This window comes from Halyomorpha halys, unplaced genomic scaffold (assembly GCF_000696795.3).
Source record: "Halyomorpha halys isolate HHAL.00 unplaced genomic scaffold, Hhal_1.1 Scaffold91.1, whole genome shotgun sequence".
Classification (NCBI taxonomy): domain Eukaryota; kingdom Metazoa; phylum Arthropoda; class Insecta; order Hemiptera; family Pentatomidae; genus Halyomorpha; species Halyomorpha halys.
The window spans coordinates 2,010,608-2,029,216 of NW_027110755.1; the positions used below are offsets into that span (position 1 = coordinate 2,010,608).

Consider the following 18,609-nt stretch of genomic DNA (forward strand, 5'->3'; position numbering starts at 1 on the left):
AAATTAGATCAAAATATTTAAAATTATCATTAATTCTGTAGTTTGGATTAGAGCCCTGGGACTTTCATGTTTCAATCAATTTTGAACATTATACCTAAAATTAAATTAAAAATACATTTTCTACCTAAATCAGTTCAATCAAAAATATTAATTGAAAAGTAATCGTAAATGTATACAATAGAATCCTTAATTGTATTTTTCGTATAGTCAATGAAAATATACTTAGCACTGCTGTGAAGTTGGGATATTATGAATTTTTAAATTTATTTTTAACTTGTTTTAATACAATTATCTGGCATATAACCTTCAAGTGTTCCTGTTTTCGGATCTAGAACTTCTCCAGGACATAATGTCCCGTCACTCCATCGGCAGTATCCCAGATGGACGTTCCTAAAGACCTTTTGAGCTTCTTTATCCCGTTGAAGTGGAAAGCGAGTTTCCACCAGGTCTCGGACCCCTTACCGCAGTCGGCATTTATTACGTAACGCCTACGTCAATCCTACGCGGGAGATTTAACGCTCTTACTACATCACTTCCAGGTGTACATCTTTGTTCTATCCTGAATGCATAAGTTAGCAGCTTCAAGCCCTTTTTGTCCTTTCCTGCAAGAGCCATCTTGCCTTAGAGGCACGTGGGAACGCCATTAGTTTCTTGGTTTTGTAAGGAAGGTTGCAGAATCCTTGTTTCACCTCCCGTTTTTCTTGACATTTATGCTTACTACAGTACGCTCGAACTTGTTCTTGTGTTTTGGATAATGTCCGACAAAAGAAACTCTCAGTAATAGCATATTGCGTGAGTAATGGCCATTGCTTCAGTAGTATGGATACGTTGAAGTTTTAAAAAAAAAAATGTGAAACCCAAACGAATATTGCTCATAGTTACATTCTATCTTGATTGTAATCAAAGCATATTGGTAATGCGCAACATTTATTGTTGCTTTCATGTTTCTATTTAGCACTGTAGTGTTTTAATTATTTTTTTAACTTTACGTATTTATGAAGGCATTATGTTTAGATAATTTTTTCATTACTTACTGTAATTGCTGAATGAATGTTTCATCCGTTACCATTTAGAACATTTTTTTTATATTGTATCTTCTGTCTCTAAAATGTTTCATAAAGACTTTATTTATAAATATAAAATGTATTTAGTCTCCCATCAATAAAGTAGTTACGTATATATATATATATAGAGAGAGAGAGAGAGAGAGAGAGAGAGAGAGAGAAATGAACTATGAAATGATTTAAAAGTCAATCATCAAAATCATTTCACAGGAGAAAAACCTCGATAAGTATTCCGGCAAACACATTATATTTCTACGCTTAAGAAATATTTTTAATACAAATGTTAATTCAAAAATAAATCTCCGACTGCATTGTAATAAACTTATATTAAAAAGCAGTTGGAAATAATTTTTTTTGGTGGTTTTATTTGAAGGCATAAATACATGCTCTAAACATATTATAGGATTTAAAATTCTCTTAAGATAGTGTCAATCAAAATAAGGACTTTTCTTTTTTTCTTATAATTTATTTATTTGTATCTTATTTATATACCATCCAATTCTTTTTTGAGTTATTTTGGATTATTAACAACTCGGTATTTATATTCATTGATTTATTTAATATTAATTGATAAACAAAAAAAATTGACGTTTAAAACCGGTACTTTCCTTAATTTTTGATTTGGAAAATAAAAAAAATATTTCTTCATCGTCAATTTCTATAAGTGCATCACTTTCTATCAACGTCCGTGATAAACTGCTCCATCCTTCGTGAAGCAATAGTACTTCTCAGTTTATTCTTTCGTTCGTTTCTATTTACCAATCAAAGTTTAAGGTTTACAGGAGGCCCTATGAATCGCGGTAAAGATTCATTGAACGAAATTCCTTGCTTATTATGAAATACGTTTCCTTATTTTTTTTCTATTCCTCTCAAGAAAGGAATGATACCGTAAGACGCGCTGAGGTAATGTTGTACATAGAGCTAAATACATGAACTCATTACATTGGTTTCTTATCTCTGAAAGGAAATGGAAGATTACAAAAAACAGGAAGTTTATTCTAAATTTTATTTTTTATAACTCTTAACGTGTCAACATAACTTGATCCAGATTATTATTATTTTTCTTGTTGTTTAATTTTGCTCCCCGTTGGTTGTTGTTAATGTTCTCAATATCTGTCTATTGTTTAAAAAAATTCCAACGGAACTGCTCAAAAGCTTAAAGTAATGCATGCATAAATCCTTCTTTCACTCAGTGTCTGGGCGCAAACAAAATAAATATCGACCACTGAATATAATATATTATTTCTTAAGCTGTGTATATCTGGTAATACACATACTTAAATAAATGTTTCAAAGTATATATTTGGTTGATGCATATGAAATGTCAGATTTATTTACATTCAAATATTTCTCTTCCTGTTTTCGTTATGCTTTTGTTTTAGCATGATCTCGTTTACTGTCCATCGCCAAAGTGTTTCTTTTTGTTATTTGTTTTGAATTTTATACCTATATGAATTCCACCGATAGTGCATTTTTTTTTATGAGTATAAACTTGCTAATAATTCTGCAAAAGCTGCACGCAATTTAAACCAAGGGTTTGTAGAGAATACTGTTAAAGATGGAAAAGTGCAGCGTTGGTTTGAAAAATTTTGGTCTGTTGATTTTTCATTACAAAACGAACCGCGAGATAAACCCAAAATGACCGTGACGGCCGCATACATCGCACAGAACCATTCCGAAATTAAATTAATTGAAAAATTAAAAAAAAAAATTAACGTACCGTTCTAAAAATATCTTGTCACAAACACAACAGGATTTCTATAGTATATAATATATAACCAATAACTTAGTCTTGCTAATTAATTTTTGTGTGCTTATTAGCCCATCTCAAAACATTGTCGTATGAACCTGAAATTACGTATTTAAGATGGGTATGAATATAGCTGAGAAAATTTTAATAAAATCGACTCACTGGAAGTGCCACTTTATACTATTGATTTCACTGATTTTTATATATTCTCTAAAAAGGTCCTAACGATTTTGATTAAACGCATCATATCAATTAACAATTAGATTACTTTTAATCAGCTGGTCTGGTCCTCAAAGACAATGCTATATCTTCAAAAAAAAAATTTCATCTAAAGTACCAATAGTTTTGACTATAACTAACTTACCATCTCTCATTGTAAGTAGTAACGGATAAATATATTATATGAAAAAATTTTATTACTAACCTTAGGGGAAAATAAATATTTTTCTATGGTTTTATCAGCATTTTTTTCCCATAGGTGTTTCATGATTTTGTTGATAATATTCAGATATTAATTACACTTAAGTATATGCATTATTTTGATGATAATAAAAATTAAGTAAATAGTCTCAACCATTGATATAATGTATCAGTACAATAATGACATAAAAAATAAGGATCCAAATAAAACAGCATTGGATCCAAAAATAAACATAGTTTTTATTTTGATAACACAATGATTTTACACAGAAAAAACAATACTTTTAAATGAGAAATACTTTTACCCATTTGCATCAAAAAACATTAATTATACAGTTAACTTTAGCCAGAAACGAGATATTTAAACCAGCATTATACAGAGATCTTAATTAAAATTAATCTATTATGGATATAGTTGAATTTATATGATGGTATTGTAACTAAATTTTATAGGATTTTTAATAACAAAATAAATAACAGAATGTAGTGTGAAATAAAATGATAATATACCCAACCTAGTTGTTGAGGTAGGTTATGTAATGATGTGTGCGATAAGTTAATGATAGTGAAAAACGAAAATTGGGAAGGATATAAATTAATAAATGCTTCAGTGACAAACAGATAAATTAAAACATCGAATGGGGCAGATTGATTAGTAAGAGATATATTTTTCCTGTATTGTTTGTATTTTGTAGGTTTAGTTTATCAATGTTAAATTCTCTTGGGCATAATAGTCTGGAAATTTTAATAAACAAACGTAAGGCTTTGGTACTAAAATTAACGTATGCAAATTGTTATTAATAATATTTTTATACTGTTAAGAATAAGTTATAATTGAAGATGCTGTCATAGTTGTCATATATGTAATAGTTGAAGATTGCCTATCATGATGGCCAGATAGTTGGACGTACAATATCTTTTAATAAAGAAAGTGGATACTGTTTTGGGCTAATTTTTGTTATTAATAATAAAACTAACAATTTCGAACAAAATAATATATGTTATTATTAGGGGTTGTATTACGATCCTGGATGATAAAAAAAAATGCTGGTTTCCCCTCTCCCTCCCAAGTCGAGTTGTAAGTGAAGGTTATGTGATGAACACAAAAGATTTGTTTAGATAGATTAAAAAACTCGCTAAAAAGTGTTGTGTTTTTTTTTTAATATCAAAACTAAAAATAGCAACACGTGTAACACGCTGTTGATGAGAAACCATATCTGATTATTTGAAACGAAATAAGGAACGTAATAATCCAAATTATTGATGCGTTACGAAATGTTAACTACCATTGGCTGATTATTGGCTACCCCGAAACCACTATCATATTTGTTAGCGGTAATTTGAGTAAGTTATGATTTATCTCTTCCGTGCCTTCTGCGAACGATTCATTCACTTCAATCATGATTCTCGGAACACAAAAATATATAACTTACTTGTTCCTTAAATTACTTCCTGCTGAAAGTATTATATAATAATTTAAGTAAATCATAAGATTGGTTCACAAAAGAGTATAACTCGTCTGTAATATAAAGAGTGTAATTAATTATAAAGAATTAATGTGAACAATCAGATCAGTTCTGATTAACAGAACTGATCACCGAATTGATGTTGTGTTTAGACATCTAATCGTATTTTCTAAAGGAAAAAAAGACTTTTGTGTAGAATGAAAAAAATAAAATATGTGAGGAGGAAAATCTTTTTAAATACTAATTCCTTAACTTGGGTACCTGATGTTAATTATTGATGTACGCTGTTCATTTCTTGGAGAATAATACTAGCGTGTTACATCTTGAAAATTGATTTATTTTATAATTTTCTAAACGCGAATTGACGTTTTTAGGTTGAAAAAAATTTTAAAATACAGGATGTTACTGTCGCTAGGCTATTATCAAACTTTTTGTAATTAAGTAAAAAACACATGTAACAAATTTGAAACTACGTGTTGTTGCAAAAACTTGCGAGTAAACAATTTGTGTGATAAAAAGAGTAGACGAATTTTAAAGGAGTTTTCCATATTTCTTGCGAATATTATATCCGGTACAAAAAAGGATTTAAAGACAGATATTGCGGTGAATGACAAAACGTTATACTCGCTTGTTCCAACTTCTCCCACCTTAATTTATCCAGTTTGGCGTAGAACCCAGACTCTAGTTTTAAGCATATTAAATAAACACTGTGAATAAAATAAGAGTATATTGTTATCTATTCACTAAAAATGAAATAAAAACATGAGTTGGAAAATCTTTATAATAGACTGTTACGATTGTTGAAATGGTATTTACTTCACGTAAACCGTAAGCGTTGAAGGTGACCTCTATTAGCGTTGGCGAGTTGAATCTAAAGGGATTGTATTTGTATATTCAAATTCAATGCTTCCTTTTAAAGGAATAGAACGTCTTACATTTTAAATGTTTAGACATTTAAGGAAACTTATTGTTTCCCAACTGATCAAACAAGCATTCAAGCGACACCGCCATATTATATGTACGTTTTGCTATAAAACTGAACAGAATTAAATTATTTTCATGCGGAGTAACAGGAGAGAGGTTTGTTTAATAGAATGGATAAAGTTTTTTTTTTTATCCAATCGTTCTGGTCTTATTTAAAATTAAAGTTATGCTGATTCATACTTAATAAACTGACTTCATCTGGAGCTTATGAATCGGAGATAGCATTTGAACGGAAGCGAAGCTGATTAGATATTAATAATGCAACTATAACGGAACAATGGCTATGGAAGGTTCCTCCGTGATGCAACCGCTAACTCCTCCTATTCAACTAGGCTAATGAGGGCTTTGGTAGCCATTGCAGGATTCCAGGTCTTCATCGTAAAATATCCTCATATTTCATTTCTGTAGTTGACGATTAGAAAGCGGATTTTTTGTGTGGTAAAAAACTGAAAAACATATAGTAAAAAGCCAGAAATGTGCAACATTGTTCAGTAAAAATCCAAATGTGTTTTCCAAATGTGTGTCCAGGTCCAAAACTGAAAACGAAACACCCAAATCCTGCAAAAATCGACTTTATTATGTAATTTATAATATTAATACGTACATGGAAAGCTTACCTAATCTTGTTTGAATGAAATCGAACTCGCTAAATATACATATAATTATATATAAGTAACAAAAAAGCTTTGAGTTTCAAAAATAGTAGTGAACCGACTTTGAGATATTTCTTTAATTCGGGAATCACCAAAATAGAATACATTTTATTTTGTCTGGAGATGTATACATATTTTTTTCTGTTCTGGTGATTCCCGAATTAAAGAAACGTCTCATAGTGGGTTCGTTACTATTATTTTTGAAACTCAATGCTTTTGTGTTACTTATACATGAAAGTACATTTAGCGAGTTCGATTTCATTCAAACAAGATTAGGTAAGCTTTCCACGTACGTAATTAATATTATAAATCATATAATAAAGTCGATTTTTACATGGTTTCGGTATTTTTTTTTTCAGCAATCAGAAACAGCAGAATAGGAAAAAAATATATACATTTGCAGAAAAAATAAGGACATATTTTTATAAAACATACAAATAAAGGCAAGCAATCAAATCGGACTGTTTTTTTTTATCTCAGGATGCCAGATTTGGCCTAACGTCCCCTGATCGATTGTTTACTGTTTTGAAGTGTTTGAAATCTTCAAATTATATCTTAGCAAAAAATTACTTATTAATGTGATTTGTTTTGTTAAGCTATTACAAAGAATAGGTCTAACTATTCGCAAATATTAGTTTAAATTATTATATAGTTTACGTCATAATAATTAATAGGCTATTTTTTTGGGAGGGGGAGAGGGGTAGCTTTACAGACAACGCAAGTTATGCCCATGTTAAATAATTTTGCATTAAGCGTTAAATAATAAAGAAACTAATTTCATCAAGCTCGCTATCGTAGTGCATTATTTTTATACATATTTCTATTATTAATGTTGACTTCACGGAGCTTTTCGACCAATCTTAGCTTAACATAGCTAAGTTACTGAACTTTTTGCAACCCAGGGAAGCAAACGATACGGGAAGTGTAAAGATCTGGCGATTACCGGCAACTACCCGTAAAAGACAAATGGCATCTGCTAGCGTTCTCAGATTGTAGGAGAGATTAAGCCATGTTGTACCCACCGTAATCACTACCAACCTTATCGCTTCGTAAAAGATTACAGCGTCGGTGTCAGTGGGTCCGTGTTAATGAGAGTTCATCGCCAAAGTTTTTGTTTCGTGGATTACATAACTACCTATTTGGTCCAAATGATTTTAAAATATTTGTCTACTGCTTACTAGTGATTCGGCTCAAAATGAATTCATCCTAATTATTCATATATTTAAATATAAATAGCATACAATTTTCATACATTTCAAAAAACTGAAAATTATTAAATAGTGATATATTATTTAAACCAAATATTTATTATGTTATAAACAGATAATTAAAACATTTTTCGGAATCGAGCCTTAAAATTATGTATGCTATGACGGGTTCCAAGAAGCATCATGGACTGACCTGCTTTTGACTTGTGACAAACTTTTTATTTTTAATTTTTATTACATGTATGTTGAAACTAAAAACTTAAAATTTAGAGGGAAAGGTGGTATATTTTTTTCGAGCTTAACTGTTATGAGTCTTAGAAACGTTGATTGAAACGTATTTTCTTTATAATTGTACATTTTTGTAGTGTAGCCTTAAATTTTTGGTGCATGAAATTTTTAAATTAAATAAATTTCTTTAGTTTTTCATAATTTACAAATATATACGTTTGTAAAAAACTGTACTGTAAATACTATTCCATATTTCATTTCGCTTTATTATTTTTCGTAATATTAATAACAAGATGTCTTGTTACAGTGAGCAGCAGCTGCTCAGGAAGAAGAAGACTACCAAGCAAGAACTACCTTGCTTCTATAGAGTCCCTGGAAGATAGCGAAGAGGAGCCAGCGTCCAGGTCGAGCGTATCCAAAGCAGGGTCCCAGGGTGAGTCCCAACTAAATGCCATTATAGTCTATGCCAACTTGATCATAAGTCTGAGTGGATTTTCAACTTTATTATCTCATTTTAATCTTCAAAATCAAAATGTGCTATGAAGCTCACTAGTCAGAGGACATTTTCTGGTATTAAAAATACTAGAGAGAGAGAAATACTTTATTCATATATCCTGCCTAAATACATTAGGTTGCTATCTCACACAGCATACTTATCAATCCGTAATCGGACATATTTACATTACATATTCATGGTATAATCATAAAAAAAGATATACAATAATAGGATATAATAAACAATTTTTTTTCACCAATACAGTTTCCTTTTACAATCCATTTCGGTCTGTACAACCAATACAAAATTCAATTCACATTGTACAACCAATACAAAAAATAAAATTCACTCAAAACTTAACTTTTTCTTGAAAAGTTTTGGAATTAAGATCATTGCTAACGATTCTTATTATTTGGATATCAAAACAAATACTGATTCACTCAATACCGTAATTAACTAATTATAATGTAACACTCTTCTCAAAAATCCACCTGAGCAGCAGTAAGTGAGATCTTTAGTAAGTGAGTCTGGGAAACTGTATTTATTGTAAAATTGTTGAATATCTTGAGAGATGCACCGTTTTAAAATAAAATCAACAGCTATGCTGTTCACCTGGCGGATATAGCTTCTTGGGCTTTGCACCGTAAAACGTAACCAATGAGCAATTGGAAAACTGTTGTGGTATTTGTCCTTTAAGAGGAAAATGATGTAATTAACAAGGCTAGGGAATCAAAAAGGTCGATCGAGACGACACTTCAAGCGCGTTCGCAACAATCCTTTAGAATAAATCTCAAACCTTGCGGTCGGCCAACTCAGCAAATCCCAGTAAATGAATGTGGTTGCCAAAGTGATCAGTTTCCAATTGTGAATCATTGAGTAGAAGGTAGAAACCGTTATAGTACAAGAGTCGAAGATGAGAAAAAAGCCACTCATTTCACCCCAACGTTTTATTACTTTAATGAAAACTATATATAATTACTAGTCGAAATTGATGAGTCTGCCAAGTATAGGTAGGGGGAATAAAAAATGGCAGCTGTTTCAAAAATGTTAAGAAAAAATTTTTATTCCTTGGACCTTTGTATCTTTAAAGCTACCAACATAAGAAAACCTTAGGGGTTATCATTCAAAGTAGAGAAAATTTTCTAAAATATGAGCTCTAATAAAGTTATTTACTTTTAATAGTTCTGAAGATATAGCTTTCGAAAAAGCAACATTTCATTAAAAATGCACTGAAAAATCAGAAGTTATCAAATTTATTTTGAGAAATCTATATCTCAAAATATATAAGAGGTAAAGATGTTTACCAGCACTCAAATTAAAGTTAGTTAAACCTACTATAAACTAGTCTATGACGTATATCTTCGCAGGAGTAGTAGTTTTTATGATTGATTTATAGTTGATCGGAGAAAATTTCATATGCACAATTATATTCATATGGGAATATCATAGAAATTACTACCTCTACGAAGACACGTGTTATGAACTACTTTATAGTAAATTAAATTATCTTTATTTTGAGTGATAGTAGACATATGGTTACTAGTAAACATATGGTGCTAGTAGACATACTTATGGTTCCTGAGATATATCTTTTCAAAAATCAAATACTTTATTCAAACAACTATAAATCAGCATTTGTGAATTTATTTTGTTGAACATCATGAAAACTACTATTCCTACAAAGATAAACATTTTAAACTACTTAATAGTACATTAAACTAGCTTTAATTTGAGTGCTAATTGACATCTGTACGTCGAATGGTTTATCAGATATAGATTTATCAAAATAAATTCACTTACTGCTGATTTTTCAGTACATTTTTTATGAAATCTTGCTTTTTAAAAAGATATGTCATGAGAACTATTTATCGTAAATAGCTATATTGGGGCTCATATTTCAGCAAATTTGTTCTACTTGAAATGATGCCTTAGGTTTTCTTGTGTCCTTGATAGTTTTAAAGATATAGAGGTCCCAATGAAAATTTAATTTTTTTTAACGTTTTGAAATAACCTCCATTTTGTTTACTATCTCACTACCTATACTTCACAGGCTCATCAATTTTGACTAGTAATTATACATACTGTTCATTAAAGTAATAAAAAATTGGGGTGAAATAAATGCCCTTTTCCCTTCTCCTCCTCCCCCCCCCTCCCCCGGCTCTTGTATTATTGTGGTCACCACGCTTTGAATTTTTAAGTTGAAGATTATTCATAAATTATCTCATTCATTTCTAATCATTTTTCTATATTTTAACGACCTCTAAAAGAAAAAAATAATTAACTTTTCTCGTCAAATAATTAACTCTATCAAACATTTGCTCCATTAGCTGTTGAGAAACATTTTTTTATCACCCTTTTTAACGCCTATTTCATAACAAATCGCAACAATACTATTTAGACGCAATCATAGAATACACAATATGTTCCATTAATCATTCCCTTTGACACTCGAATTCTAACCTTGGGCATATGCATACGGATATTTTAGGGCCATATCCGTCTCTTACCTTAAAGGAGGAATTGAGGTCAAATCAGGTTTATCCTAGATTTTTAATTAATTCATCAGCAGGAGCAACTTTGCCTAATTCATAATATATTCAAATTTGTCACATTAATGCTATTAATCCCCACAGATATTCCAAATTATTTGGAATAAATCTATACCTTGTTTGATTTGGAGCCTAGGATTTATCTATCAATTGTATCGGATTTTAGTAACATGAATAAAAGTTTTAGAACTAATATAATTTTGGTAATTTTTTGTAATACTTTATTATTTTATACATAAAGAAGAGTGATTATGGTAGCGTAGATATATTCTGTTCGGTATCCAGGTAATAATGATGGTTTTCTTTATTTTATTTATCTATATTTACAACTGTAATAAATATATACAATAAGTAAATGTGATATGAGTTATATTACAATGGCATGATATATACATGTGGAGAATCTATCCATTGGCAGAACTCTAATGATGGTATTCTAATGGTTTTAGGAAATTGCCAATTTTTTTTATTTTATTACTTCTTTCCTGGAGGTTTTCATATAGTTAGCCAACCTATTTCAACCAGTGTAGGCAGGTCGAGTTTCCATCCTGTGAGATCGCCACGAAATAAAATCAACTCTCTAACACCGAAATCAAACAGGCACTTTTGCAGACTCAATGTTGCGAAGGTGACTGCTCGACACACTTGACTACAATGCCCTAAATATTATTGAAAACGTGTAAGGCATTTTATACTCAGATACAGGGCCCCAACGTGAAATTGATACAAATATTTGTATTTCCCAAATTATAAATGGACATTTAAGTCTTTTTTTTATGGGAAGCGCAATAGGAATGAATTTTTTACAACAAAAAAACTATAAAATGAAAACAATCTGCAACATCTAGCACATTTAGTGAAAGAATTGTTGATATTCAAAAGACCCTAAATCCTAATCTACCCTTCTCCTTCCAAATTCACCTGATATCAGTGCAATTGATTGATTTTGAGTTATGTTTGAGACAGAAATAATAGGGTGAAAAATTTCCAACTGATAAGTTGTGCTAGAAGGACAGGGTAAGATTTCCTCTCATAATATAAAAACCGAACCCATCACCTATCTGCTTGTGAAAATAATTAGAAATAAATTGGGTTATCATTTATTGAATTTTATAATTTATTTTTTTTTGTAATTTATTATTTCTATTTCTATTTTATTAAGAAAAATTTAATATTTATAAAATCGTAATGATATATTAATATTTAATATCGTTTAGTAATTTTAACGATGAGATAAACATAAAAAACATATTTTACTGCACGCGCACGCACACCCGCACACTTATAGATGCATATATAATCATATTTTGTGCCCTCAAGATGTATATAAATCACTACTTATGACAATTTAAAAAAAACACGTTAGCTTTAACTATGCATTTACAGTAAATAAATGATCCATAAAATTAAAAGATTTATTTATTAAAGAGACATAGTACTCCACATTGCTGTTAAAAAGGCTATCTAAAAATAAATTTAAATATTTAAAATTACTTGCGCTTTAATTTAAATGGTAATAATTATATTCAATAATAAATTGATCCTGACGATTACTTTTTCATAAGTACAGAATAAAATATTTTTAAAAAATCTTATAATTTTGAATTATTTTTTATAAATTTTAGAGAAAACTATTTTAAAAATGAGTGAATTTCCAGCTCCTATAAGCTTGTCGTCACAAAAGAGAAAGCTAAATGTAGTATTCTCATAAGAAATCGTTAAAAAATATTATTTTAAATCCTTCATATTTTAGCATATCCTTCATATATTAAAATTCCAAAATATCAGTAAATAAATAAATTTATAAATAATACGTAGGAACACGATATCCAGTTCGTCATTGTACTTAATAAAATAATTTAGAATATATATATTTATAATTACATTTGTATATACATAATCAATCTTATTATTCGACTGCATGTACATAATGATGCGACATTTATAGCACGAAACAATGGTATTTATTTATTTTATTTTTTTGTTTATCCTACTTAAAATTGAAAACCAAGCATTCATTTACTCTAATGTCTATTTTTGACTTCATACAGCTTCACAGCAATTTACACTGCACTTGCCTGGAATATAGCATGTGTATTCAGAATCTCGTTCGTCTCTGATTGTAGATGGGTTGCTTCCTTTTTATTTAGTACTTACTGTTACATCTGATGTCATGGGCAGTTTAGAGTGTGGAAGTAACTGTCTGGATGCATGCACTTCTCAGTAGAATAGACCACTAGTGTGGAGCACTATTCCTTTGATTGTTAACGAACCACATTTAACCCAAATGGGTAAAGGTTAATGCATAATTTACACCCTTTACCCAAATTCTTGGCTCATAGAATCAAATGCATTTATATCAACACTACTATGCATGATGTATACTCTTTATGGTCATACCTAACTCATTTGAAGGATTTACTATGTTGCATCTGAGATATCAGCGGAAATATCCTTTTATCTTTCCCTATTGACCTGTCAGTCACTCGATTTAATCCAGCCTTACCCATTGATACATGAATATATTAATTTATTTATTCCTTCCCGAATAAAGTATATTAACACTGAGATACGATATAGTATATCGTATTTAGGTCAGTGTGCTATGAGACAATGGCCGCCGCAGGGTGCTATAGTGAGACCACTTCTCTTCCTTGTTATGATTAATGGTTAGCTCCACTCCCTCTCAGGCTATGGTACGTAGTCATTTAAGATAATCGATTGGCATAGATCACTTATCACCTTACCTAACATCGATTATATTTCAACCACATACATGACTGTATTGGAAATTTAATAGTCCTTTAACCCAGTGCACACTGTTCGAGTACATAATTTGAGTGTGTCAGCAACTAGACTTAAATTGATGTGTATAATTTATTCTTGTCTATTTCTAGACCTATCTAAAATTAGAATTTTTTAAAATTTAAACTACTAGTAAAATAGAGGGGAACATCAAGCGAATTACTTCTTCTGCTTGTTCGATTCCATGTTTGGTCGATATCTTCTTTTCCTTTCTGCTATATTTTCAGATACAGCATCTTTTTTTTTTTTATTATTCATTTGTTAGTATAAGATGAGCCCAGGTAAGTGCATTGTGGAAATTTATCTGATTTTTTTTTTCAGGAGAGCTACAATCTATGGCAATTAAAGTAAATCTCTCATATTCCCTTATATAATTACCATAAAAATGATAGCACCCCAAACTAAACAACTTTGGACAAAATCCCTCAATTGTTTGCTACGCCTTCATTTGTTCCAAACACTATGCCGCATATATGTACAGACTTTTCCACTTTGCAAGTTAAAGTCCGATTTTCAATAGCATGTCATATTGTTATATAATATTAAATTTTAGAGCTATTTTCAAATCTAAATTACTGAACTATACATGCAATCGAATTAGTTATTAATAACTCAATAGATTTTTTCTTTTAAAATTAGTGGTTCTCAAACATTTTTGTCAGGTGACCTCTTGCAATTAATTCAAAGCACCTCAATTGCAACTATTATTTATTTATTTTTATTTTTTCTATAAATGAAAGAATAATGAACCATATAATTAAATAAAACAGGAAAATAATTAACATATTCTTATAAAAACCTGTTGTTGTTTTTTTTTTAATTACTTTAAATTATGTTAACAATAATTTAAAAATCGTGGGACACCCTTTGAAGTGTATTTACGACACCCGAAGGAATCACAACATCCACTTTGGGACCACAGTTTTAAAGCATCTTGCAATTTATTAGAATCTGTTTGGTCATAAAGGAAAAAATAATTATCGAAATGTAATAAATTTACTTAATTTGTCTAATTTTCTTCATCAACTTATTTATTTGCTGTTTTTAAGTGTGTTATTAATGACAAATTTATTTCTAGAACGTATTACAACATTGGAAGATTGCAGCATTTTTCAAAAGAAAAAAATTCATTTTTACTTTTGGGATCCGCTGAATCCTGTAGTTTTTTTTTTTTTTTTTTTGTTTTCTCTTAATTTGCTTAGCCGTTTTGCTAATTCGATAGGAAATTCTAATAGGTGATTCTGATTGTTATAAAGAAATTGTCTCTAATAGAAAAATTATGGTTTTAAAGTAATTTTAAAATTTATTACCTGTTTGTTAAACGCATTGCTTAAATATTTTGTAATTCTTCTTTATTTTCTCTTATGAAAAAAAGACATAGTTATTTAATATTGAACGAAACTTCTAATAAAAACTCGTTCTCATTTCTAGCGGTTTTATATTGTCTTCGCTGATATTAAAACAAAAAACAAAAAAAAAAGCTCAGTTTTGCCATCTATAATATGGATCTCTGAACTCTCAGCTAAAATTATTTCTGAAGAAGAAATATGATATTAAAATTACTGAATATGATTTTTTTTTTAATTTTAACATTTATTTTAAATGATTTAAAAAAATAACATATTGTTTTTTTATTTCAAGATTTGTTCAGGAAGTGAAGACGCTAAATACGGTCGAATTATTTCTTAGCTTTCAATAAGAAAAGGATATAAAAATCACAAGAAACCGAACCAGAAGCATTATGTATAAATATTTAATTTTTTTTTTACTTGAAATCATAGGTGTATACTTGTTGTACCAAAATTACATTATTTAAAATTTAAGTTCCTACAGTTGGTTTAAAATAAAATTAAAGCTAAAAACTAAAATCATTGGTTCGCTAGTTGCTGAAGAATTAGTTACGTAAAATGAACCAACGTTATTTCCATAAACATAATGTTATTAAATTATATTTATTGGCCTTCCTTTCGGTCAATTATTTATTTATTAAAGATTAGCCTGGGCCCATTAAAATTAACGTTTCCTGACTTTCACTTTATATTATTTAACTTGGGTTCTATCCACAATATTAAGTCACATTTGGGAACGTTTATCAAGTATTCAGATTTTATTGATCATTAGCATTAAAATTTATGCCCGACTCTCTGTGTTAGTGCTATACGTCATTACTAACGGTGTTTCGATCTCTAATTAAGTCTGTTACTTCAAATATTTTGTGTGCTTTCCTCTTGTTACTGGTGAGGCGATACTAAAATATAACAAAAAAAGTTCACCGATAAATCATCTAATAATTAATCTGTTTCGAATTCCTATGATGGTTGCAGTTTTTTCAATGTCAGAGCATGCAGCGCTAAGTGGTTTGTCGGCATTTTAACTGCTATTACACAATTTGAAGTGAAAGTTTGGTATGTCTTTGATGATTTATTCTTAATATAAGATTATAAAGAACGGTTTAATATCTGTTAAAATTAATTAATTAAAGAAAATAACCGCTATGAATTCCTCCTCCTCATGATGAAAAGATAAAATGATTAGATAAACATGCCTTACAATGTTCTTTTATCGAATTATATCGACGGTAAGTTAAGAGTTTTTGAAAGACTCCAAAGTACACAGGTATATATTTTTATAACTGAACTAATATACAATGTTTTCCTATAATATGTAGTACAAACTACAGCAACTAACTATATAGTTTTTTTTTCACTTACAAATATATGGATTATATAATACAGAAAAAGTACCGCGATATCGATTTTTTTTCAATTCGAGTTTTCGACGTAAGAACACGTTTTGTCCAATTAACTAAATCTGACAAAATGGTATGTATGTGCCCTATCTCGAAAAGGAAGAGTCTTACAAAACTGAAATTGCATATTAAAATCTTCCTCAGAAGAAACTTGAATTTTGTTTATTTAATATAAATAACCAGTTCTTAATTTTAGAAATAAATACAAAATATTAAAGAATTTAGTGAAAATGCTAATGGAGAAATAGAGAATCACTTTCGATCGCAACCATAGCACATGGCATTTTCGTTACCTTTTGTTGAACTGTTGTATTATTGACAGGAAAGTTAATATTTGTTTTTTTAACCTAGGGAAACCTTAAAATACAAGTTTTTATTTTAAATATGTATTTATTTCTCCTATAAAAATTACTAAAATGCATTGGCTAAGATCGATATGTTTTAATTACCGATTTTCGGAAATATATGTTACTACATTAAACAATTTTTGTTAGTGAGAAGATCGTTCATATAAGGTTATTCCAAAACGGCCAAAGTTGATAAGGAATAAAAGATTTATACATTAGAACTGAAAATGAAGAGTTATGTTACTAACTAAAACTTTAAAGTTGGAATTAACAAAACTATTATCCTTCCTGCTTAATCTTACGATGAGAAACGTGGCCTCTGGGAGGAACAGTGCCTTATGTTTTTGAAAATAAAATATTGCATAAAATATTCGGGCCGAAAGCGTTTGAGTTAACTGGAGAATTCAGATGGCTACACAACGTCGAAATGCGTGAACTGTACCAATTAAAGATAATTCACATTATAGTATTGTGACGATTAAAATGGGCTTGTAAAGTTGTTTGGTAAACAACCGAGGGGTAAACCGAAACGTAGGTGGAAGGATCGCGTCAAGACTGATCTTGTAAATGTGGATTTAGACGGGCCTCCTCACTCGGCATCGAACCTTCGTTTTGTTTAGAACCGACGTTTCTACTATTTTTGTATGTCTTTATGAGGAATGTAGAAAGGACTGGAAATTTAAACAGGAACCATCAGATGAATGGGCACAAGAAAGGAGAAGGCAGCCTTCATACACGCGTTGTGCCTTTATGTAAGATTATAGGTGCCGTTTTCTTAAGTTAATAGTCTATAGTTAACGCAAATCGTCAAAGCGCTATAGAAGAAGAAATATATTTTTTATACTTAAACTCCCTTTGAACTAAAGGAATGTAAATAAATGACTTGCTGACATTTAAGATGTCATTTCACAATTACAGATGATTGCATGATATGCCTCTAATGAAGTATGTTCACAAGAGTTGAGCTTTACAAAAAAATAAATAAATACCGACAACAAATGTCCCTCCAACGTGGACTGATTTATCACTTAATTTACCTAATAATTTCCTGACCTCGAATTATTTTTATTTTATGAAATACGCATTCATTAGGTTGCTTTTTACGTAAGAAGTTAAACGATGTTAAACAGCAAATTCCCCAGCGACTAATAAATTTCTACCGCTCTCAATATGGAGTTACGACGCCGACAAACACATATCTTTGTTCGCTTTTACTTTTTGGTTTCTATTGAGTTGAGCTGTTGGAAAGATAGTAGCCACATTTTTCATTATAATCACGTTTCTAATACTGTTGCCTGTTACACCGTTTAGTATATGGGTTATTCTTGGAAAAAGGTCAAATCCGAACATTTTTTCAAATCTGTTGTCAGATATGCACTTTTTTAGTCTATCTTTTCATGTCGTTTTTAATCTACTTTTTATGTTGAAAAAATTTCTAAAGCCTCAAAATGTAGATCTCTCGGAGTGTACAAAGTCGGCTTCGTTATCTTTTGTTGCTTGTCTCTCAGAGTACCTCGATTGAGCAAGTTTACTATTAGTTTTTAGATCACATATGCTTTAGTTTTAAAAAAGTTTATTGTTTTTAATATTAATCTGGTTAGAGTTTTAATCGGAAGTGTTTTAAATATTGTTCTTAATATTCTTGTATTTAATATTACTACAAAAACTGTCCAGTATTCATAATTTTTTTTTGTTATAAAAGTGGTTGGAGAAAAGTAACAAAAAGGTCATAATTTTCACTCTCATCAATGAATTTTTTTTTATAGGAAAATGGCATCTATAGTGAGAAAAATCTAATGACAAATATAACTTTTAATTCCAACTTTTGTATTATTTTTTTTCTGTGTGTGTGTGTGTGTGTGTGTGTGTGTGTGTGTGTGTGTGTGTGTG

At 29.9% G+C, this 18,609-nt stretch overlaps 1 protein-coding gene across 5 annotated transcripts in view; it reads left to right on the top strand.

The window, feature by feature from the left end:
• Positions 1-18,609, top strand: part of GEFmeso (Guanine nucleotide exchange factor in mesoderm) — a 307,186-nt gene that overhangs the window by 253,754 nt on the left and 34,823 nt on the right. For all 5 annotated transcript variants that reach the window (XM_067048895.1, XM_067048894.1, XM_014415036.3 and 2 more), the window contains one exon: positions 8,081-8,206. In XM_067048895.1, the coding sequence (XP_066904996.1) occupies positions 8,081-8,206 (126 nt within the window). The remainder of the gene's footprint in view (positions 1-8,080; positions 8,207-18,609) is intronic.